The following is a 23,959-nucleotide window of genomic DNA, read 5'->3' on the forward strand; positions in this document are numbered from 1 at the left end:
AATAATTTTATGGCAACTAGACTCCCTATACAGCACACATTTCTCATATATATATATATATATATATATATATATATATATCAGAAACATCAGAAATTAAATTATATTATAAGTCACTTATTTCTGGAAAAGTAGTAATTGAAATGAAGATTTGAGAAGTAGAAAAGAATGCAAATTGTACTAAGTATACACTTGAGAGGGCATTAACCTAAGGGAGACATTTAGGTATTATCTTTTAACTTGCACACCTGATGTGCATGATGGGACATCTGGTGCTTAGCCAGTAGCTAATTTTCTTAGAAGTATTCTATAAGAGAATTAAGACATGGAAAGTAACCTCATCAGTGCTCTGTTGTTTTAGGCTGCTTTGCAAATAACATACTATTTTCTCTAATACATATTCTTTTCTTAACTGTTAAATATTTATACCAGTAGAAAGAAGGTGTTCTTTGCTTCAGCACATCAGGTCTGATGGCCTTATTTGCATGGATGCCAATCTTATTTTAGGAATGTGATTCTTAACTAAGTTTCTTCTTAATGTAATTTCAGAAATTTTATTCCCAATGTAAGAATGCCTTTGATAACCACACAATCTTCAGAGAATTTTTGGAGTTCGTGACATATTCTGCTTCAAAATCCCATTTTATTGTTCATGCAGGAACCAGCCTCTTCTGCATGGAAAATAATATTTCAATGCAGAAGTGTTAATTTCTGTACAAAAGCAATATTTTCTACAAAGAAAATGTAATTGGGCATTTATTCTGCATAAAATTTACACATGGTGGATTAATAAAGATTATCTGTACATGAATAATTATTTATCTGTTGAAATATTTTTTACACAGAAAATGCTATTTGTTGCATCGAAAATACTGAACTATGTGCAAATCAACCATGTACAAATTCTGTGCAGAATAAGCCTTAAATTATGAAAAATTTAAGCAGTCCAAGATTCTTATTTATTTATTTTGTACATTTGTATCCTGTCCTTTTCACCCCGAGGGGGGACTCAGGGTGGCTTCACAACAAGCACTATTCAGTGCCCTCCACAGTCTTAAATATATTTAAAACAAATTCATTAAAAACAGTTACATTAATAAACATTTGTTAAAATCACACAGATTTAAAAATTATTTTTTTCTGTCAATTTCTCAACATGGAGCCCCCGGTGGTGCAATGGTTAAACTGCGCTGGCACAACTGCTGACCAAAAGGATGGCAGTTCAAATCTGAGGAGTGGGGTGAGCTCCCAACTGTCAGCTCAAGCTTCCCATGCAAGGACATGAGAGAAGCCTCCCACAGGATGGTAAAACATCCAGGCGTCCCCTGAGCAATGTCCTTGCAGACAGCCAATTATATCACAGAAGAAGTCACTTTCAGTTTCTCAAGTTGCATCTGACACAATTTTTTTTCTCAATAATAACAAAACATATTCTGAATACTTTTTTCCCACTAAAAATAAAACACAACAGATTGCTAAAGCAGTTGCAGCTAACTATTTTCTATTGCACTACTAATCTAATAATAATGAGTTTACTGAACATTTAAAAATATTGCATTATTTATTGATAATGAACCTGAGACATTAGATATAGGCATCTCTCCATATCTTAGTTCAGAACTTGGATGGCCTAGAAGCTAATTTTGATCTACTAGGATACAGGTCAGGCTGCACCACCTGCAGAATCTGAAAGTAATGGAAATTCATTTCTGCTTTCAACTCTGAACTTTCCCATATCAAAAAGTATGCAGGAGCTCTGAGTCGCCTGAGGGCGGAGAAGAGCGGTATACAAGTGAAGTAAATAAAACATACTGTGTTTAGCATCTAATAGTACTTACATGCAGCTTCCAAGAGATTGATGTATGACTTTTTATAGAAATAAATATTTGGGTGGGGTCATGGGGGACACAAAAGGAAAGGACTGTATGTGGCCCTCTTATAACGAATTAGAATCAGATCCAGCTATAGAAAATGTATCTACCATAAATAATATGGAGATCTCCATAAAGGAATGCAGCACAACCACTGTGCTTTCTTTTTTTAAATTTAAGAATCCATCTGCAATAATTCCACATGCAAAACACATTCGTTCCTTACCCCTGCATAACAGTAATTATAGTTCTATTAACTTATAGGAAGCCCTGAAAACAGACAAACAGAAAAATGTGTGACCTCCATACTAATCTGCAAAAAGAGAATGCTATCATGTTTGTCTTAATAAGTAAAACTGTATGCAACAAGATTAATATCATTGCTATCATATGTTTCATTGTACTTTAAGGGCCAAACTAGACCATAACTTTAATGTATGGGTTTATCCAACGCCTCTTATTTAAACTTTTAAAAACCCACAGCAGTCCCTGGGTTGGAACAGATAGAATTGAAAGTTGTGTCTTCACTTTGCTAGCTAGTATAAAAGAGGAGTTGTCATTGACAATGTAACCAACCTTGATCATAATTATTACCTAGTTTGGTTCTATAAATGTGATAGAATAAACCAATTTTAAATGGAATAGTAAGGGAGAGCCATTATAGCATCACCAAAGTATTCATTGTGCTGCCATACACTTGTGTCTCAGGCAGTCCATGAGTGTAGGGAGAGAATATCTGACTGGGGATGCTGTGGGTAAAGGCTTGATCCTCAAGCAAAAATGGGGAATTGAGATCAGGGTGAATATTGGATCTAATAGACTTACAATCTCAAGGCCATCGGCTAGGAGAAATAGTGCCAGTAAAGCCATTTATTCCATTAATGATAAATGAATGAAAAATAAAGTTAATGGCCAGATATCCCCATCTACCAATGAGACTCCTATCCTTCCCATTTCAATTCCCTCCAGCCTGTGGAGCTAGGATTGTGTGTGTGTGTTTTCACGTCACCTGTTGACTTGTGGCTATTCCATGAATTTCATAAGTTTTTCTTGGACAAGGAATACTCAGAGGTAGTTTTGCCAATTTTTCTTCTGAAATACAGCTCACAGCACCTGATATTCATGGGTCTCATTTATGGTCTCATCCGAGTACTAACCCGAGTTCACCCTGCTTAGCTTCCAAGATTAGACAGCATCTAATGCCTTTACTTGAAACAGATTCCCTGAAATCAGTAAGATTTTTAAACGTTCCTTGAACTTGACTATTGATATAAACACAGTTGTAATATTTTTCAGATGATGAAAATTTAATTCTCCAAAATTTAATTCTTCTCACAGCTCCCAGTGCCCGTCTACCAAATTTGGATGCTTTCCAAATAAGCACCCTAAACAAAACTGTGAGGTGCATTTAGCAGGCAATAAGGTTTCAGATATAGCTTTGTAAGCTCCTGTGGGAAAAGAGCTTTCAAGAGTACAATAAACCACTACTTTAAAATGAAGGAGTGATAAACTTTATTAGGCATCAGTATCTTGGAAAGTAAAAAAAAAAATAGTTAGAAAGAAAATGATACTTTCAAAACTATTGTTCACTTTCCTTTCCCAAGCTGCAATTTATCTTAGCCTTAATGAAAAAGGCAGAGGAGAAAAATATCACCATTCTTCACAACTGCAACACACACATGGGACTTATGACTACTTTCCCCAACTGATTTCCCTCTCCCATTTCACACAGAAACTCTCATCATGCCAGACGGTATAGCCATGGCCATATTGGCTGCCAATAATGGGACTTGCAATCTTAAACAGACAAAAAAGGTCAAGTTTAGGAAGCTCATGATGTGATTTGGATGCAAAAACTGTCCTCATTCACATAAGTTTATATCTCAGTGAGAACCACTTGTGTTACTCGCTTTTTCTTGCGCAAACTAAACAAATCAATCTGGGAAGAGTGGAAAGTTAATTAAAGCTATCTTAATTAAACATGGCTGTTTTTGAAGAATACATGTAAAAGTAGTAGTGTTGAAAAGGACAATTGTTTCAGAAGGAAGTCAAACAAAAAGCCTATGGTTAGTTGGCCAATGTAATGTGACAGCAAGCTATAGCTTATTGTATTTAGCTGTATAAACGAATAAAGGAAGAGGTGGGACAAAAAAGTAGATAATTATGTATGAAGCACAAACAATGAATGTCCTTACCAAGTGCATTTCATCACCTTCAATCCACTGGGTCCAGCCACGGCCTTCCTTTTCTCCTCTCTGTACACAAAGAAGTTTATCTCCATCCCACGTCACACAAGTCTAGTTAAAAAAACAAAACAGATACACAACATTTCATCAGTCTCATAGCTGCTTTCACAACTGCATCATTTAGCTTCTAAATGAGAACAAAATTCCTTCAGGAAATAAAACTCAGCATTTAATGAAGACACTATCTTTAATATAGCTTCTCCCAACAGAAGAGAATGGGTGATATGAAATATTAGTTGAAAGTGAAATTATTTGAGGACATTACAAAGTTAATAAATGAAGACAAACATTGTTGAAGACTCTCATAGCCAGAATCACTGGATTGTTGTAAGTTTTTCAGACTGTATGGCTTCTGGAACATGGCCATACAGCTTGAAAAACTTACAGCAACCCACTGAAGACAAACAGTTTTCTGGAATTGTCGTGACAAAAAACCAGACTTTTCTGTGGGAGATACTCAAATAACTTGACACTGTGTGATGTCTTCAAGGGACAGTGATTTTATGGGAAATCAATACCAAATGTAAGGTCATTGTCTGTAAATATATTTAGTGGGGACCTAATGGAAAACCCGAGGTTCTTCTTCACTTTTGCCCACCTGAAGTGCATTAGACATAGGTCAACAAGGAAGCTAATTTGCCCTATCTGATTTTCACTATCCCCACTGGAAGTAGCTCTTAATTGGATGCTTTCATATGCCCCTTTCACATTTATTGTTGCTATGTACCTCCAAGTCAACTCTGACTTATGTAAACATATGGTTTATTGACAAAATTTCTTCAGATGAGCTTTACTATTGTCTTCCTCTTACATTGAGAGTGTATGATTTGCCAAGGTGGGTTTGAATCAGGAAGAAATTCAAAGGTGAGAAGGTCAATCATGCCTTTCTTTTCCATATCCATTTTGATAGTTGCCCTTTGGCATGATAGGCAATTAAATAGGTCCAATGAAACATATGATAGAGCTTCCCATCTCCTGAACTTCTTCTAGATTCAAACAATGGCAAGTAACTGAGCTGAAAAGGACTACTCTCCTTGCAAGGAACTGGCAAATATACATCACAGGAAGGTTGTGAAAATGTGAGAAATTAGGCCACACAGACAAATACCTGTTGTAGCATTGTTGTTAATTGTTGAGTGAATGAAAATCCATTTCCCTCTGTTTTAAACTAGTTTTTTCAGTAGTTAGTCTCAATTTCCAAAAATTATCCATTCCATAGTATAAGATAACAACATCTACCAAGTAGGGGGTTACAGTATGTTTGATTTTTTCTAATCTGGAAGGAAAAGTATCTGTTCATGTGCAGATGTACATGGGAACAGGTGGCTTAATTACTCCTTTCCCCGATGTTTCAAGTCCAATCCACATTACTTTCACTTCCAAAACTGATTTTAAATAGAGACGGACCATTGCGAAACCAATCATCCATATCTCTGGCATCACATCTAATTGGGTCAAAACATAAGAATTGTTAAATATGTCCCTAGCAAAAAAAATCTTATTCAGTTTTAAATGCCATACCAAGAAATGTTTGCATAGTTCCACAGAAAAGCAATTTTAGACACTTCTACATAGAGTGCTATGAGTACAACTTGAGTTGTCAGGAAAGTCATTAACTTTTCTTTTCTCACCACTACCCACTTTATATCAGCTCTACATATGGCATTTCCATATTTACAACTATTCTAAATTCCTGATATATTGGAGCATTTTAAAAAAGCTCAACAGACTCTCTGTAGATTCAAACAATTCATACTATTTGCAACTATGGCTAGGAATTTCCCTTTATGTCTGTGCACCTGGAAAGCTCAGTTTTTATGGCTTGGAAAAAAAAGCTTAACTCCTGTTGTTGATGTTACAATAGATTTTTTGTTGCAAAATGCCCACAGCAATGGCTTAGGAGAGTTGTTGTAGTCATCAATTGCCCCATTTCCCTTGAACCTCTGGATCCTCACACTGAGGGGGAGGGGCACTTGTTATTCTCTTCTTCTTACCCTCTTTCTTCTTCATGAGAAACCCCATCCATTGCCAAAAGGGCAAGCCCATGAGGGATGTGTGTGAGGAAACTGAATTCCCCCTCAAAGGAGGCCAAGAGTGATGGGAGGCAGTTGGCTTCACGGTCACAATCACATGATGGAGCCTGATCCGAGCCTATTTAAAACTGATCCACTCCTCTGTTTTTTATCCTTCATTGGTTTATGACCCACCCTCTCACACATCAGGGTCAGGTAGGAATTTTTTCCCCTTAATATTATTTGGGGTTTTTTTTTTTTGCTTGCCCCGTACTGTTTTAGCCTTCCTCTTACATTGAGAGTGTATTAATTGGCTTATGGTGGGACATTTAAATAGGTTGTCATGGCAGATAAAAGGTTTTAGAATCCAGACAGGCACCATAACATCCACCTTTGTGGGTGAAGAGCTGATTTAGCTGGGTGTAGTAATTGGTTTAAATAGGTTGTCATGGCAGATAAAAGATTTCAGAATCCTGATAGGCACCATGGTGCCTACCTTTGTGGGTGAAGGGTTGATTCCCTTAACAGTCTCTCTCTAGGTTCTGTGGCTCAGGGATCTGTGAATTGTGGGCTCCCCATGGTGCTAGAATGAGGGTGTTTCAATCTTTTTAAAAACTGAGGTTTGGAAGGGAGTGCTCTCAAGATTGCCTTCCTCTTAAGACTGGCTGAGGTGCACAGTCAAAGATTTGGAATGACCGTCAGAATCTATGATGCTAGTACAAAGGTGATCCTTGGGGGTGGTCAACAGAAGTGACACTGACCAAGGGATGTTTTCCACCAAATAGCTGACAACAAAATGGTGATTGCTTACAAGATCTTTTCTCTGACAGATTAACCCAGTTTAATTTTTTTCTCAGAAGTTCTAGCAAATAAATAAATAAATAAATAAATAGGTAAAAATGGCAATTTCTCTCCATGTTCTTGTGTTTGGTCTCTCTATTTCAGGGTGGGAATTTAATAGGCCATGGACTGCAGATAGATCCCTGACAGTGTTGCACTGAAGGTTAACCACAGAATCAAAGAACAAATACTATATCCAGGAGAAAGAAAAGGGAATTCTTTGTTTAGCATATACAAATTCTCTTCGTCATTGGGAATTTAATATATTTTGTTCTTATGAATGAGAAGGTATTAGTGATTGTTTTATTCCCAAATATGTCTTTTTTCAAAAGTATGAGATTTCCGCCACTTTTGACTCCCACTACTGTGGATGACACGATCAGGACAATCTGGCTTCAAATCTCCTTAAAGTTCACAAGGATAGGCAATCATCTTAAGCCAGAAACTCACTATTTTTAAGTTCAACCCATTTTGTTAAAGTTGCTGGAAGTATTAGGTGTATGCATGTGGATGGGAGAGAATAATATATATGATTTTGAATTCTTTGAAAGAAGGAGAGCAGAATAAAAAAATGAGTTTTAAATCAATTGCTTTCCTCCTGATATGTTCTTTACTCAGTAGATTTAGTTTGGGGAAATATTGCATAAAAGCAACTGAACAATAAATTCTACTGTAGTTCCATTTCTGTGCTTGCGGATAATTTGTTGCCCCACCGAGAAAATGGTAGCCTTGTGCAAAACATTCAAGACTAGTGCAGTCCACACAGTTTGTACCAATTGGTGTTGCTGAAATTACACAGGGGTTAAGCTAAGGAAAGACCAGACAAAAATCAGATACCTGTTTCATGTCCAAATTAACAATAGGAAAGAGGTTCAGTTCTCCACAAGAACTCAGCTTGATCATTCCTTACTGCTACAGATTCAGATGGCAATACACAAGCAAGCTTTCAACCATTAGAGGGAACCCTCATTCAGCATTTTCGTCTCTTGACTCCAGCATTAACTGACCTTGGAAAAATACAATGATTTCTATCTTTCCTTTTTAAACCCAAAATTTATTTAAAGTGATACAGTATTCTAGTAATACATTCTGTCATCTTATGGAAGCACAAATGCATGCTATTGCTTACTAAAATACAGTGAGAATCAGTGTTTTTCTTAAGAGTGGCTGCACTTTTCCAATTGGTTGAAATAGTACAGAAGCAGCACTGCTGAGCTTTGATGTTGCACTATCTCCTTTCATTCAAACTTTGCACAAAAACCTGCACAAACGTTGGCATTATGTCAATAGAAAGAAGACTATTATTGCAAAGTTGATCAAGGCTCAATGGCATTATACAGGGAGCCAGTGAATAATATCTCCCATTTGTGACCTAATCATGTTTTCCCTCTATTTCTTCCATCTTTTTCTTAATATCTGCCTTCTCCCCACATTGGAAGATCTAAGATGCTCAGGAAACATCAAGTATTCACATTAATAATATAATGAATATTTTCCATTCCAACCCTGCACCCCACTCCCCGATAAAAATTAATTAATAAAATTAGAAACTTAAAGCCCAAAAGCTGGCGGGATAGTTCAAGTCAAAATATATGAACTGAACATTTCTTTATGTCATCAGGTCACCAAATTGCTAGGATGAAAAAACCTTTGTGTGGAGGAAATCTCCTCTCTTTAAAAGCCAACACAGCTTACCTAGGAAGTTTACATTTGGTACTGGAAACTACATCTTTCTCTAGCTCATAATCCTTCAGCCTCTACTGTCATACAAGTCTCTTGAGTCTTGTATGGAAGTGACAGCATGATGCTTTCTGAGCAAGAGAGCTCACTTTCAATCTCTTTAATATCTATTGAGTAAAATGAAGGAGCATGTTATGTGAAATACCATTCTTAGCCTAAGGCCTTCAAAGGCATATGGGCGATAGGGTGGACAATGCTTGAGTAGAGGAATAAATAGTCTGCACTCAGGTAAGGAAGTTTTCCTAGTGTTTTCTTGTGTTTTAGAGGCTGTCAGTCCATTAGTACATGTAGCCTCTTTGTACGAAAAGAGCAAACAAATGGTCCATGCTAAAATTAAGGGGCAAAGGGTCTTGGTGATGGCTTTCATTGTTACCATTATTTGTGGCACTGATGAGGTAGGAAATAGAGGAAGGGACTGATGGTATGAATATGTTTTCTTGTAGTAGTTAAAATTACATCACTTGACTTCATCTCATTTTACATTACTGAGTTCCTCTGAACTTTGCAATTAATTGTTTTAAACAATATCATTTTGATTTAATTTTTGTATTGATTTGGATTGATTACTGAAAAACTTTGTTAATTAAATATGGACTTTTGTGATTGTTTTCTTTAATGGGAGGAATTGATTTTTGATATGTTTAGGAAAATGGAGCAGGTAGAATGTTTTCATTTTGTTCGCAGCCTAACAGAAAGATAAATGCTTGTGTCCCATATGCTATATTTAGGTTGTATGGTATACTAATAAAATGAATGATACGTTCATTGTGTCACTCTACTAGCAGTTTGTTTTGTTTTCTTTGCAAGATAATGTCAGGCATATTTTATAGGAAAGCCACAGAGCTGTTCATGGCTGCTTGTGGAACTTCTGCTTCAAGTAAAATATGTAGGTGAGTGGTCAAGTTTTGTACATGGATAGCCTCAGGTACAATCCTTGGAATCTCCAAATAAAGCTGGACAAGTGTCCTTCGTGTAGTTCAGAAGAACTGAGGTAGTTAGAGCAGTGGGTGATTTAGCTTAGAAGGAGGTACTTAAAGATCCTGTGCTGTGATATGTGACAATGTGGTCCACTGAAAAATGTGGCGCTAAGTAGAAAGTAATGAGTAACTTTGCTGTATGAACACCTGCTTCAGTCTGGCTGCAATCAATCATATTTTCCTCAAAACATCCCTTAGTCAATAAATACCTACTTTCTATTCTCTACAGTGGATTAGACAACTCACTGGAATTTATTTTTTTAAAATTGCAGTTTAGGGAGGTGAATTTAATTTTTTTTACCCAAGGATAGCAGTCATGGCAGTTAAAGTGGAATGATAGTACTATAACTGGGTAGTATGAAAAAATGCCTTCTTGCCCCCCCCCCCCCCCCCCCAAGGTTTTCTTTTAGGAGTAAGTAACATTTGACAAACTGGTACATTCTAAAGACATTTAAATCCTACAATCAGGATTTGGAATGGTGGACTTTGAAACCCAACAGCTTTGAAAATGCCAAGTCGACAGTCCTAAGATATGGTATCTTAAAACATGGGCATTTATATTTTGCGACTAATTTGCTATTTTTTTTCTTTTATTGAAACCATTCACAATCCACAAATTAAAAATTATTTATTTACCCTTCTTTAACAGAAAATACTAAGTTGCTTTTGAACTTTAATAAATACAGAAACATTTAAATCATAGATAAAATATTATTGAATGTGACAGCCTTTTCTTTTAAAATGCACATATCTAGGACTACAATCTGGAATACTTTTATTTGAATTAATACTATGTGAATAAAGACTTCAGCCACCTCACGGCCATGAAGCTTCATTATTCTTTGCTAACTAGAATTTTTGGGTTAATGATTTCTAGCTGGAAGACGCAGATTTTCTTTAAAAATGTAATTTAGCTTTATAGCTTCTAGTACTAACACTGCTGGTTCCATTTCCAATTGAGCATGAAACATACTAAATCTTCCCTGCTGCTTTTCATTCTCTTAAAATAAACATGCTTCTTTAAATTATTATAAGCATTTCCCAAGGCACTCAGCATTGACAACAGAAGGGCCCAAAACACTGCCTAGGAGGAAGGAGTAGCAAGGATAGCTGTAAACACAGCAGATTTAGAGTATTCCCTAGAAGGCAACATGTGTTTACCCTGGAGATAACACCTGTCTTGTAAATTGCACAACTCTTTCGATTTTTAAACTTTGAGCTCAAAGACTTCTCTTCCCTTAGAGTATACCACTTAGAAAGCAAAGTGTCTTTTTAACAAAACACACCATGGGAGTGAAATATCCAAAGGGATTTGCTGCTGCTTTCAAAATACTACATACACTGTTTGCTGGTGGAAGCCAGAGTCCCACAATACCTTTCGTGACTTTAGCTTTCCTCGTTTGATTATCTGCTGCATGGCCATAGTACTTACAACTTGGACAATAACTTTCTTCTAGATACTTTGTGTTTATATTCAGCATACTGTATATACTTATGCATAAATTGACCTCATGTCATGGTTTTGGGGCCATAATGATGACTTTTTATATGACCCATGGGTAAGTTGAAGGTAATTCTATGGATGTAAACTGTCCCTGGTTGCTGCTCCTGTCATTTCCCCACCCAAACATTCACAAAGGCAGAGGTGGCATCACTACAGAGACAGTTGAAGGAGCTGGTACTTCTTTTAGGTTCTCCATGGATGGACTAAGCCCTTGCCTTTTGCCACTCAACTCAGAGAAATGCAGGGTTCCTTTCTGATAAGGTAATGTACATTTGATAAGTTTTAACACTGCCCTGTGGATAAGTCAACCCAAATTTTTGGGGGTTGATTTTTTTTACTAAATATTTCTAGACTTATACATGAGTATAGGGCAATTCACCAAAAATCAAAAGGAAATGTGTGTGAGATCAGTGATTACCTTATTGTTAAATTCAAGAGCCTAACTAGCTTATGTGCCTTCATTCACTAGATTTCATAACTAACACTGAAGCTAATTCTATATTCCAGGCTCAGCTATGGTTTCTACCACCCCTACTTTCAGCTTCTCCATTTTAAAAACTGAAAATATGTAAAAAATTCTACCGCACTTCCCTCACCTCAAGTATCAGTTGGCAGAAAGGTGGAATGTACATTCAGCAATACATATTGTGAAGGTTACTAGAGACTCGTGATGCCTCTTCCAATCACTTGGTTTGTTTAGATTTACAAAGCCAAGCATAAAAAAGCAAGGATACCACTGACCCTATATAAATCTCCTGCACCCCAAATGCATTCAGCTCAGCTATCATCCTTTCAGTTCATTAGCTGCTATTTGTCCCCCTGCCTCCTCCAGCCCTCCTTTACATAAGACAAGCAACCTAGTGTCTACCAGGTATTTTTGCACAACAAAAGTCTACTGGCAGAGTCATTGAGAAAAGGCTGTAAGAGTGGCCACTCAAATTGCCTGACAACATCAGGATGCATACTCATTCAATTGAGAAAATGTCAGCTACCCATCTTGAGGGAATAGTTAACTATCTCCCTAGAAGGGATGAAGATTGATCATGAGTTGTTTTCTCTAATCACTCTATGTACAAAATTAGAGTTCTGTGTAATTGTATGTCCTTTCTGAATAGTAAACCAACTCTCATAAAATTATGGTGACACATGTAGTCATCTTGAGAATTTAAATAAGCATAGGCTGGTTGTACTTGATTGACTTCAGTTAATGCTAACATTAGTTCTTAGAGAGAGTCAAGTCTGATGTTATATAATTTCCAACATTCATTTTGAAGAAGCAGTGTAGGAAAGTAACATGAAAATGAACACAAAATCGTTCCTTTAATATCAGGCCAGTCAGAGGTAAGCATAGTAGGGCATAATTTAAAGCCAAATCTGACTTCACTGAGATTTAAAGCCAAATCTAACTCTTCTAAAATATGTCCTTTCCCCTTCCTCACAAGCATTTCTGGTCATTATTTTCCCTAGCTTTCTTAAAATGATTTGCAAAATGTATGCCTGGAAATGTGATGTTGAAAAGAGCAAATAGCCCCATGTTAAGGACAGTTTTGTGTGTTCTGTGTGATCTGTTACCACATTTTCTTGCCTTTCTCATTGGTTTTTATGGAATAAATTTATCCCGAATTTCAATTAAATGCTGAGCCATTCCAAGTTATGGGCCGGGTGGCAATGTATCTTGGTGGATTGTCTGCAATTCATACTGATTTGGCACGGGCTTTAAGGAATAAGAATGCCCAGCTGTATCTCAATATTGTAGAGGAACAAATCAGTTTTATGGTATGCCTGTCAGTCTTAACTGGGCTATATGTAACTAAGGTAACGGTTCTATCATATGGATGTTAAAGAAGCATCTGACTAAAAAAAAGACAAACCCACAGGCTCAGGATGATAAGCATGTAGGCACATAGTGAAGAAAAGCTGTATAATTTTAAGTCTTGTCTGCATTTGTAACATATCTAATTTTTGATGTATTCTCTCTCTTTAAAATACAGCAGAGCCCCCCTACCCACTTATTTCATATCGTTGGTTTTACTTAACCATGTTCCCAAAAGTATTCCTTCCTGGAATTGTTTATGGGCCTCTCTAGGTCCTACAGTGAGATTTCATGATATGATACCAGCCACTGACAGTTATCTATAGATAGATACGTTTTATTGATTGACCTATTGGCCGTATCAAAACATTTAACACATAACACAATTAACACATAGTCATACATAGTCATACATACAACATACAACCCTCGGTATAAAAGGAGTTAAAATAAACAAGCTGTCCACAGGATCTCGTTCAGATCAAATGTCTGCGTCACCTCCACAGTTTACCCCAATTGATTCTAAATGTGCAATTCTCAGCTGTGTTGCTTTGAATAGAAAAAGGGCTGTTTTGTGTGTTATTTTAGGGTTCTGTCCGGCCAACAAAAATGAGGTTTTAATATATGGGTCCCAGTGTGTTTTTTGAATAATGTATGGTCCAAGGCAATGGTCTCTCTCTTTCTTATACAGCTCACAGTTGAACAATACATGTGTGATATCCTCCACCTCTGGTGCTCCACAAATACAAAATCGTTCATTGTATGGGACTTGATTAAACCTTCCGTGCTTGTCCATTGTATCCAGCTGTTCAAAACGAGCTCTGGTAAATACCCTCCTAAGGTGTTTAGGCATTTCTGTTTTTAGATATCGAGCTGTTTGGAAAGTATGTTTAAAGCGGCCTAACCATTTCAGTGAGCCAGCTTTACTGAGGGTAGTGATGTCTTTTTGGCCTTCTATATCCAATACTCGTTGAGCAACTATTTTTGGGTCTAACTCTTCTAAGAGATTCGGATACCGCGTCGGAAGTCCACAGCTCCTGATGTATTTTGCACTGACAGTTATCATCCATGGTCTTAGAATGTATTCCCCATGGATATAGTGGTCATAATGCACAAATAAGTGGTATGGATGTATTGATTAATTGCAGCATGGTTACAGCCTTTGGAAACATGTCGATTTGAGAATACCCATGTAGGGGCCTAAATACCCAAAAGGTATTTAAGGCCCTGTATAATCTTGAAAGCTAGTCAGTCAGTTCTGGTTGGGACTTGGATTGGAGACCAGTGTTGTAGGCTATATTTCAGAGAAAATGACTATCAAAACCATACCTTGCCTAAGAAAACCCATGCAATTCATGATCACCATAAATTTATAGACACCTTGAAGGCACACACACAATCTTATAAGAAGCAGAATGCTTGAGACATTCTTCAGGCTCCTTTCTCTGGCATACCATAGATACTGAGAAAATTCATTATAGTAAACACATAAATATCAGGACTAGAGATCCAGTAGACTTCTCAGTGATGTGAAACTTAGTTTGAATTAATTCAAGCTAGGCTGGCCGATGGTAAAGTATAAGGTTGTTAAGTCAAGACTGTCTCTGAGATATCAATTCCACATCTGAAAACTAGAGAGTATATTGATTCCATCAGGAAGCCAAAAATTCGTTAAGGTTGGAATCCTCCATATTAACAAAACCCAAGATTGAGACCCAGCAGTGGGGGGAAAGGCAGGACAAAATGAATACTATTATCATTCAGAGAAAGAATAGAAATTAATTGTATTATTACTAGGAAAAAAAGAATATAATCATAAATTAAATAATCAAGGTCTCTATATTCCATTATGTTTAGATGCTTCTTTCACTGTATGCATGTATGTGTGGCCTGCTCCTGCTTTTTATGGTCGAAGCTGTATAGCTTTTGAAGTAATTGTGGCATTACAACCTGTAAGAGGTTAAGCAAACATATCCAATACTGTGAAGAAATTGGACATAAAGCATAGAGCACAGTGTCCATTGAGGACTTCCGGCTACTTACTGATTTGAATCAATGCTTTATTCAAGAAGGAGGACCTGATCGATGCGGTCGAAGTGGTAGGATCCTTAGGGGTAAGTGACCATGTGCTCCTGCAATTTGAGGTACAAAGGAAGGCCGAAACTAAGACAAGTCAAACCCGCATTTTGGACTTTAGGAGAGCTGATTTCCAAGAAATGAAGGAAACGCTGAGCAGCATTCCGTGGACACAGATACTAAAAGACAAGGGAGCTACGGATGGATGGGAATTTCTCAAGAGTGAAATACTCAAGGCGCAATTGCAAACCGTGCCAACAAAGAGAAAAAATAGGACAAATGCAAAGAAGCCAGAATGGATGTCCAAAGAACTTCTAACTGTGCTAAGACACAAAAGAGACATGCACAAGAAGTGGAAAAAGGGAGAAATCACCAAAGAAGAATTCAAACAAATAGCCAACACCTGTAGGGAAAAGGTCCGCAAAGCTAAAGCAAAAAACGAGCTCAGACTTGCCAGGGACATTAAAAACAATAAAAAGGGCTTCTATTCTTATGTCAGTAGAAAAAGGAAAAACGAGGAGGCGATAGGACCTCTTCGAGGAGAAGATGGGGCAATGCTGACAGGGGATAGGGAAAAGGCAGAACTACTTAATGCCTTCTTTGCCTCGGTCTTCTCACAAAAAGAGAGTCTTCAACCTCAGCAAGATGGAGTGGATGAGGGATTGGAGGACATCCAACCCCAAATTGGGAAAGAAGTCGTCCAGGAATACCTGGCCGCTCTTAATGAGTTCAAGTCCCCAGGGCCAGATCAACTACACCCCAGAGTATTGAAGGAACTAGCGGAAGTCATTTCGGAACCATTGGCAACCATCTTTGAGAGTTCTTGGAGAACGGGAGAAGTTCCAGCAGATTGGAGGAGGGCCAATGTGGTCCCAATCTTCAAGAAGGGAAAAAAGGACGACCCAAACAACTACCGTCCGGTCAGCCTCACGTCGATACCGGGCAAAATTCTGGAAAAGATTGTTAAGGAAGCGGTCTGCAAACACTTAGAAACAAATGCAGTCATCGCTAATAGTCAACATGGATTTATCAAAAACAAGTCATGCCAGACTAATCTGATCTCGTTCTTCGATAGAGCTACAAGCTGGGTAGATGCGGGGAATGCCGTGGATGTAGCGTACCTGGATTTTAGTAAGGCCTTCGACAAGGTCCCCCATGACCTTCTGGCAAGGAAACTAGTCCAATGTGGGCTAGGCAAAACTACGGTGAGGTGGATCTGTAATTGGTTAAGTGGACGAACACAGAGAGTGCTCACTAATGCTTCCTCTTCATCTTGGAAAGAAGTGACAAGTGGAGTGCCGCAGGGTTCCGTCCTGGGCCCGGTCCTGTTCAACATCTTTATTAATGACTTAGATGAAGGGCTAGAAGGCATGATCATCAAGTTTGCAGACGACACCAAATTGGGAGGGATAGCCAATAGTCCAGAGGACAGGAGCAGAATTCAAAACGATCTTGACAGATTAGAGAGATGGGCCAAAACTAACAAAATGAAGTTCAACAGTGACAAATGCAAGATACTCCACTTTGGCAGAAAAAATGAAATGCAAAGATACAGAATGGGTGATGCCTGGCTCGAGAGCAGTACGTGTGAAAAAGATCTTGGAGTCCTCGTGGACAACAAGTTAAACATGAGCCAACAATGTGATGTGGCGGCAAAAAAAGCCAATGGGATTTTGGCCTGCATCAATAGGAGCATAGTGTCTAGATCTAGGGAAGTAATGCTACCCCTCTATTCTGCTTTGGTTAGACCACATCTGGAATATTGTGTCCAATTCTGGGCACCACAATTCAAGAGAGATATTGACAAGCTGGAATGTGTCCAGAGGAGGACGACTAAAATGATCAAGGGTCTGGAGAACAAGCCCTATGAGGAGCGGCTTAGGGAACTGGGCATGTTTAGCCTGAAGAAGAGAAGGCTGAGAGGAGATATGATAGCCATGTATAAATATGTGAGAGGAAGCCACAGGGAGGAGGGAGCAAGCTTGTTTTCTGCTTCCTTGGAGACTAGGACGCGGAACAATGGCTTCAAACTACAAGAGAGGAGATTCCATCTGAACATTAGGAAGAACTTCCTGACTGTGAGAGCCGTTCAGCAGTGGAACTCTCTGCCCCGGAGTGTGGTGGAGGCTCCTTCTTTGGAAGCTTTTAAGCAGAGGCTGGATGGCCATTTGCCAGGGGTGATTTGAATGCAATATTCCTGCTTCTTGGCAGGGGGTTGGACTGGATGGCCCATGAGGTCTCTTCCAACTCTTTGATTCTATGATTCTATGATTCTAAGAAGAAGAAAAATATTTGAAAGTCTGCAACTGAAAGACAACTAAGGAATTTTAAGAGGAACATCTACTTTTTGCCAGTGAGGGAAATAAGTTACCAGATGTTCCTGAATTGCAACCCCCATCAGTTTGGCAGTGTATCATGGGACTTGAGGTCTATAAAGATAAGGGAGATAATATCTTGCCACCCCTGACCTATAACACCCTAGGATTTGTCAGGGGCTGAGGTGAACTTCTTGTATTTCCTGAAAATCTTGTACATCATACCTCAGTAAAAAGATATCACATTTGTTTTTTCCCCCAACTGCAATGCCTTCTTTGGGGAAAAAAGCCTTTCTTTTAGATCGTACTGGGTGCCCTTGGGCTAAAAGGGACTTTTTATGATTCAAAGCTTGAGGCAGTTTACCAGTCACAGCTGTTACTCTTTGCAGTTATTCTTATTCACGCATGAGTGTTAACAGGAATACCTATTTATCCCTATACTGACTTTCCATAATAATTAGTGTTCAAAAATAGCAACAAGGAGACATAAGATAAAATACCATATTTAAAGGAAAAAATGAACACAAAGCAATTAAAAACCCACCAATAAAAATAAATAATTAGAGCCTACATGTCAGAAATCAAAGTAATTTAGTTATGTCATTGTTCAATGTTTGGTGCTGTCATTATTATTTTGGTGTAGATGTTGGGTATGTTTTGGGATTTGGGTGCTTTCAGTTAGTTTGTTCTTTGTTTAGTATTGTATAGCATTGAATGTTTGCCACAACTTGTTGTAAACCGCCCTGAGTCCCCATGGGGAGATAGGGCAGGATACAAATAAAGATTTATTATTATTATTATTATTATTATTATTATTATTATTATTATCTCAAATTCTGTCTGAATAAAAAGGTATTTCTCTGCTGATATATGATCAACAAAGATGGAGCCAGTTTGGCCTCCTCTGACATAAAAACATTAAAATTCTTGATTCAGGGGCTTGGTACATCATTAGGGGAAAAATTTTGAATGGACATCTTTGATAATTTATATGCAATACAGATCTCAGCTGACCTCGTTATATAAGTGTTATGTTATCTGTAACAGGGTTAATTTGTGGGACCAATAAATTTCACAGCAATTGAGGTTTGTGGTGAATTTTGTAATGTTAATAACCTGCAAGCAGGTCTGCAATATTTTCTTCACAAAAACTGTATCATTCTTCACAAGTCACACTGTTAACTTTTAATCTTGCAGTCCTGGATGGCACAGATAATTTATAACAGGACATGCAGAATTAATTATATTTTAACACATCCCTGTTCATTATGAAGGTCTTAATAGTACAAACTATAATTTATGCACCTAAAAGTACCTGTAGTTTGTTTGTACCAGAACTGAATGTCAGAGGAAAGATCTTTTGACATACCAAATTATGTTCTTGCTGTAATTCTTCTGCCACTACTGTGAGGTCCAGAGAAGCTTGCCATGTGAAATTCAAGATTGTAGGACACTTTTCTTTCACCAATATTGTGCATTATTGGAGGCACCTTTTAGCTTCTCTAAGGCCCCTTCTACAGTGCCATATAATCCAAATTATCAAAGCAGATAATCTGTTTTGAACTGGATTATATGAGTCTACACTGCTATAATCTGGATTTTACATGGCAGTGTAGAAAGGGCTTTGGGGCCCTTCTGCACAGCCATATAACCCAGAATATCAAGGCAGATAATCCACAATATCTGCTTTGAACTAGGTTATCTGAGTCCACAGTGCCATACAGTCTGGTTCAATGTGGATTTTATACAGCTATGTGGAAGGGGCCTTAGAAACAGAAAACAGTGACCCTTCAAATATTGCTGCACTATGACTCTTTGCATCCTTTCCCATTTGGCTATGCAAGCTACCACTGGTGAGAACTTCATTCCACCAATTGGAAGACTGGTGGTGTAAACATTGGAGAAGGGTCCTGTATCTTTAATGATTGTACAGAAAAGGGAATCTCAGCAGGCATTTTAACCTGGTTGTATGAAAAGCAATACCTACTGAAATTCCCTTTTTCACACAAATGTTAAAGGTACTAGGGCCTTCTCCAATTTTAGTTTGGCAACCGTAGTTACAAAAACTACAACCTTCCAATTGTTGAGGTACCCATCAGTTGCAATTGCTATAGCCAATGGTAAGGGATGTCGGGAGATATAGAGCAGTTTTCAGGCTGACAACCCCATTTGAAACCCTAGTTTAAGGGAGAACTGTTAATTTGGACCTCACCTTGTGTGGCTTCAGTTTGTTTGAATTTGCTTCTGTCTAGACTCCAACAGGGGCAACACAAAATCCAATGGTTTTTAGTTGTTTCCATGAATACACATAACAAACCATTAAAAGTCACAATGAGGTAATGAAAACTACCTCATAGAGTCATAGGGCCCTTTCACACAGCCATATAACCCAGAATATCAAGGCTATATAACCCAGAATTTAAAGCAGAAAATCCCACAATATCTGCTTTGAACTGGGTTATCTGAGTCCAATTCAAAGCAGATAGTGTGGGGTTTTATTCAGCTGTGTGGAAGGGGCCATAGAGTTTACCTGGGTACAGGTAAATAAGACATGCTGTTGTTGTGTGCCTTTAAGTTATTTCCAACTTATGGTGACCCTAAGGCAAATCTATCATGAGGTTTTGTTGGCAAGATTTGTTCAGGGGCAGGTTGTCATCAAACAACCCTTACTCTTTAGTGAGCAACCACATGCTATAAAACCTGCAATGATATTTCTTTATCAGTAATTAAGGTCTGTCACAATAGAACCTGCAAATGGTATATATGAGTGTATATTTCAACAGTCCCAAGCTTGCTTTTAAAAGTACAAGGGAACTGTACTGTAATTTAGTCTCTTATTATCGCTGCATTTGAAATTGTTCAAGTGTGACTGCCCTCACAGACACTTCAAAACACAGTAGGAGAATTGGATTATGACCTGAACTGCTCTATGACAGAAGTGATTTTTTTGAAAAGTTGTTTCATATTTTCTATTCCCTAACAATATGGATGTTACCTTCCTTCCTGAACCTTAGTGTGTGTGCCTGAGGCAAATTTAAAGGTTCTGACAACTGACAGCGCAGTGCTTAAAGTAAACAGGCAAAGAGAGTTTTCTCAACGCACTCTACAACAATCCCAGTGATGTATATGCAAAAAGGCAGTATCAACTTCATTGAGGGGAAAACACACACACACACAAAACCCTTCTCTCCAATAATGCAGCTTGATATAAGAACTGTATTCTTTCAGTATATTTACTGATCTGTTTTTTTCTGATTGGATTCCAGTTGAAGCTGTCAGAGAAAGTAATAACATTAAAAACAAAATAGTGCCACATTTAACTATGGAGGATATCAAAAGAAAAAAGGACTTCCATACATGTAGGGAAGCATAACAGTTACCTCTTCCATGGGATAAATAAAAAAAATGCCTGCTAGCATTCATCCCCAAGGAAAGAAATTCCACATGGCAGACGCATGCTCTTGCGTTCTATTGTTTTTACCTCCACGCTTCTGACGGCCCTGTACTGCTGGAGGTTGTTGGGTCCAAGGTCAGCAGCCAGATTGAATTCCACTAATTAAGCTTCAAGAATCAAGGCCTGCAACCCACAGTCTTTCACAGTTGGACTCTCAGCGGATATAAGTGGAACGTGATCAACCCTAAAGTGACAATAAAGTATTTCTGGCTCAAGGAGAAAGCAGGTAAGAATTTCAGAGTTGGAAGGGATCTCAAGGGTCATCTGACCAAGATTGCATTTATACCTGAGCAGTTGAATTAGGCAATTTAAAGGGAGTTGAAAAACATGCATGGCAGTTATAGCTGTTACTACAGGAAGAAAATACAGTTAACTGGCACCCATGAGAATTGGTAGATTCTGGATAAATGTAGCTTCTGGTTGCTGGAAAGTTACTATTAAAAATAGTCTTAATGAATACTATACCCCATACGATACCATAAATTCTGTATTGCCTTGATTAGTATTGAATGTAATATTGAAATAAACTAATTAAAAGCAAATTAAGACAAATAAAGACAACTTTTATTTAGTATAAAACAGTATTACTGTTATAAATTGATTTTAATTTTTATTTAAAGTATTATTTCTTTGATTTTTTTGGTTAGTTCCTTGAGAGTAACTAGCTAAGGGGTGTGAGGGGGAGGGAGGTAAACATTTTTTTAAAAAACTTTCTGCCTCTTATAAATGGGCTACTTATGCTAACTTGAGTGCATATCCATTATTTGGGCATTATTGTTTTCATAGGACCAATGGTAATAGGATTTAGAGTTGATTTCATTCCATACAACCATAAGCAACTTGACCTTCTCTTGACCATCTAATGTGAATCCTAGAGATGACTTCAAAACATGTTGAAAAACTGGCTTGAATCAAAGAGTGAATCTCTCAACTACAGACAGTTTCCAAGTTACAAACATCTGACTTACAAATGATTCATAGTTAAGAATGGAGATGAAACAACAGGCAGTGAGGGAAATCTACCCCTCAGAAGGGAAATTCACTCCCAAAAGCATTATAATGGGGAAAAAGTGTCTCTAGGGTGGCATATTTGATGGTGTAAATTCTAGTGCCAATAGCACTTGCACTCACTATGGACTGCAAAAGCTTGCACTACTGTGGAAGAGTCATGTAAACAGAACAAGTATAAAACATAGCAAGGTGGAGACTTTTTGCACTTTTTACTCAATTCTAATGCTCCCCCTTTTTTTTTTTTACTAAATTACCTTCTAAAAACTAGGGTGTGCATTAGATTTGCATAATATGGTTAATGCTTTTTGGGATTTTAGGTTTTTGAAAATTGAGGTGCGCATTAGATTCAATGGTGGATTAGATAAGTGTAAATACAGTATTTCTTGTCTGCTTCCCACAATTAAAACCATATGTGAAAAAAGATGTAGACATACACTTTGTATATTGTCGGCTTGCACTGCATGTGTTTATTGGACGTTGCATGCTTGGGCTACAAGGACAAACTGTTGCCATACAGTGTCTCAGTTTGAAGCATGCAAACTTCTTGCTTTTATGAGCAGTGAGAAAAGTAAAGGTGTAATTGAACTGCAGTCACTGAGAAGGTAGAAATCTCATTGACTAGTGAACAAATAATTATAAAACAAATGCATAATATGAAATTGTATGCAAAACTGATCAGGTAATGAGAGAGTATCAGTTTAACCATTCTACTGAATGCCATTTTTCTTTATTCTTGATCCTTTGCATCCATTGCCTTTTCTTGCTCAAACGAAACAGTTGTGGCACTTTTAAAATGTGGAATGCTTACTCTGCAGCCTTGAGAAGGATAAAGTGCCAGATTATAGTGCTTAGCTGGTGTGAACAAGGACAGGGATCAATATTTAAGCCCATTGTCCTTTTATTTATTTATAATCCTTAATGATTTTCCCTACGTATGCATTTTACTTCTATGCACAACTGACGTTTTTATTTATTTTTACATATTTAAAAACCTTCCATTTCACATTAAGGTCAGGATGGAAATAATAGCCACATTTTCTAGCTATTTATTTTCTTCTCACAGTTTGTTTCTATACAGATCAAGAGTTCTCTGAGATTCAAGATTAGATTAATGCATTCAACCACTGAGCTAAACACCTTAGGATCCTTTTCTTTTCTTTTTAAAATAGTTTTCACCCCACAGGCAGCATTAGCCCTGAAGCCAATTCAGAGAAGAGCGGCATTTCAACTAAATATCACTAGACTATCTCTTCACTGGAAATTAAGAATGTTATTTGTTGATTATATCCCCTTCAAGTACTTAACCAGGACTGACCGTGCTTAGCTTTTAAGGTCAGATGGGATCTGGCACCTTTAGAGTATTAAAACAGTAAAAGGTCTGGAAACAATTCCCTATGAAAATAAGTTTAAGGAAATGGGTATCATTATCCTTGGGAAGAGGTTGAGGTGTGACACAATAAACCTGTTTAAATATTTGAAAGGATGCCATATTGGGGTAAGGTTTTGTTTTTGTTTTTTTACTTCTCCAGAGATTTGGATATGGAGTAATGGATTCAAACTATGGGAAAACAAATTCCACCTAAAGATTAAGAAGTATTTCCTGATGAGAAGACTTGTTCAACAGTGGGCTATGCCACCTTGCAATGTGGTGGAATTTTCTCTGGAGGTTTTTCAATAGAAGCTGGATGATTATGTTAAAGGTGCTTTGGATGTGTATTCCTACAATGCAGGGTGTCTCCTCAAACTCTATAGTCCTATGATTCTACACAAGTAAATTGCCATTGTAAATTTGACAGGTCCCTGCTCTCAGGTTTATAATCTAAAAAGACACCACACAAGGAAAACAGAATGGCAGCAGGAGGAGGGGATTCAGCAGATACCCAGCAGATGCTGGCTGTTCTTTTTGGTCTCTGAAAGCAAAGCAGTGGCAGCTAAGATAGAAACAAAGCCTTCCTTCAGCTGATAGGCCTAGGCATGGTGGAACTGTTCATGTCTATTCTTTCTCATCAAGAAGCCATTTCTTTGGAAATCCACATGGCTCCAAATGCTAGCAGAAATATTCTCCAATGAATTAATGTGGCAAAATGCTTGCGGGTCCCG

The 23,959-nt window shown here is 37.7% G+C and overlaps 1 protein-coding gene across 1 annotated transcript in view; it reads right to left on the reverse strand.

Moving 5' to 3' along the window:
• The window catches only part of RBP1 (retinol binding protein 1), a 40,095-nt gene that overhangs the window by 2,975 nt on the left and 13,161 nt on the right, over positions 1–23,959 (reverse strand). The window contains exon 3 of the mRNA XM_060767915.2: positions 4,067–4,168. Within this exon, the coding sequence (XP_060623898.1) occupies positions 4,067–4,168 (102 nt within the window). The remainder of the gene's footprint in view (positions 1–4,066; positions 4,169–23,959) is intronic.

This window comes from Anolis sagrei, chromosome 3 (genome assembly GCF_037176765.1).
Source record: "Anolis sagrei isolate rAnoSag1 chromosome 3, rAnoSag1.mat, whole genome shotgun sequence".
NCBI classification, from domain to species: Eukaryota; Metazoa; Chordata; class Lepidosauria; order Squamata; family Dactyloidae; genus Anolis; species Anolis sagrei.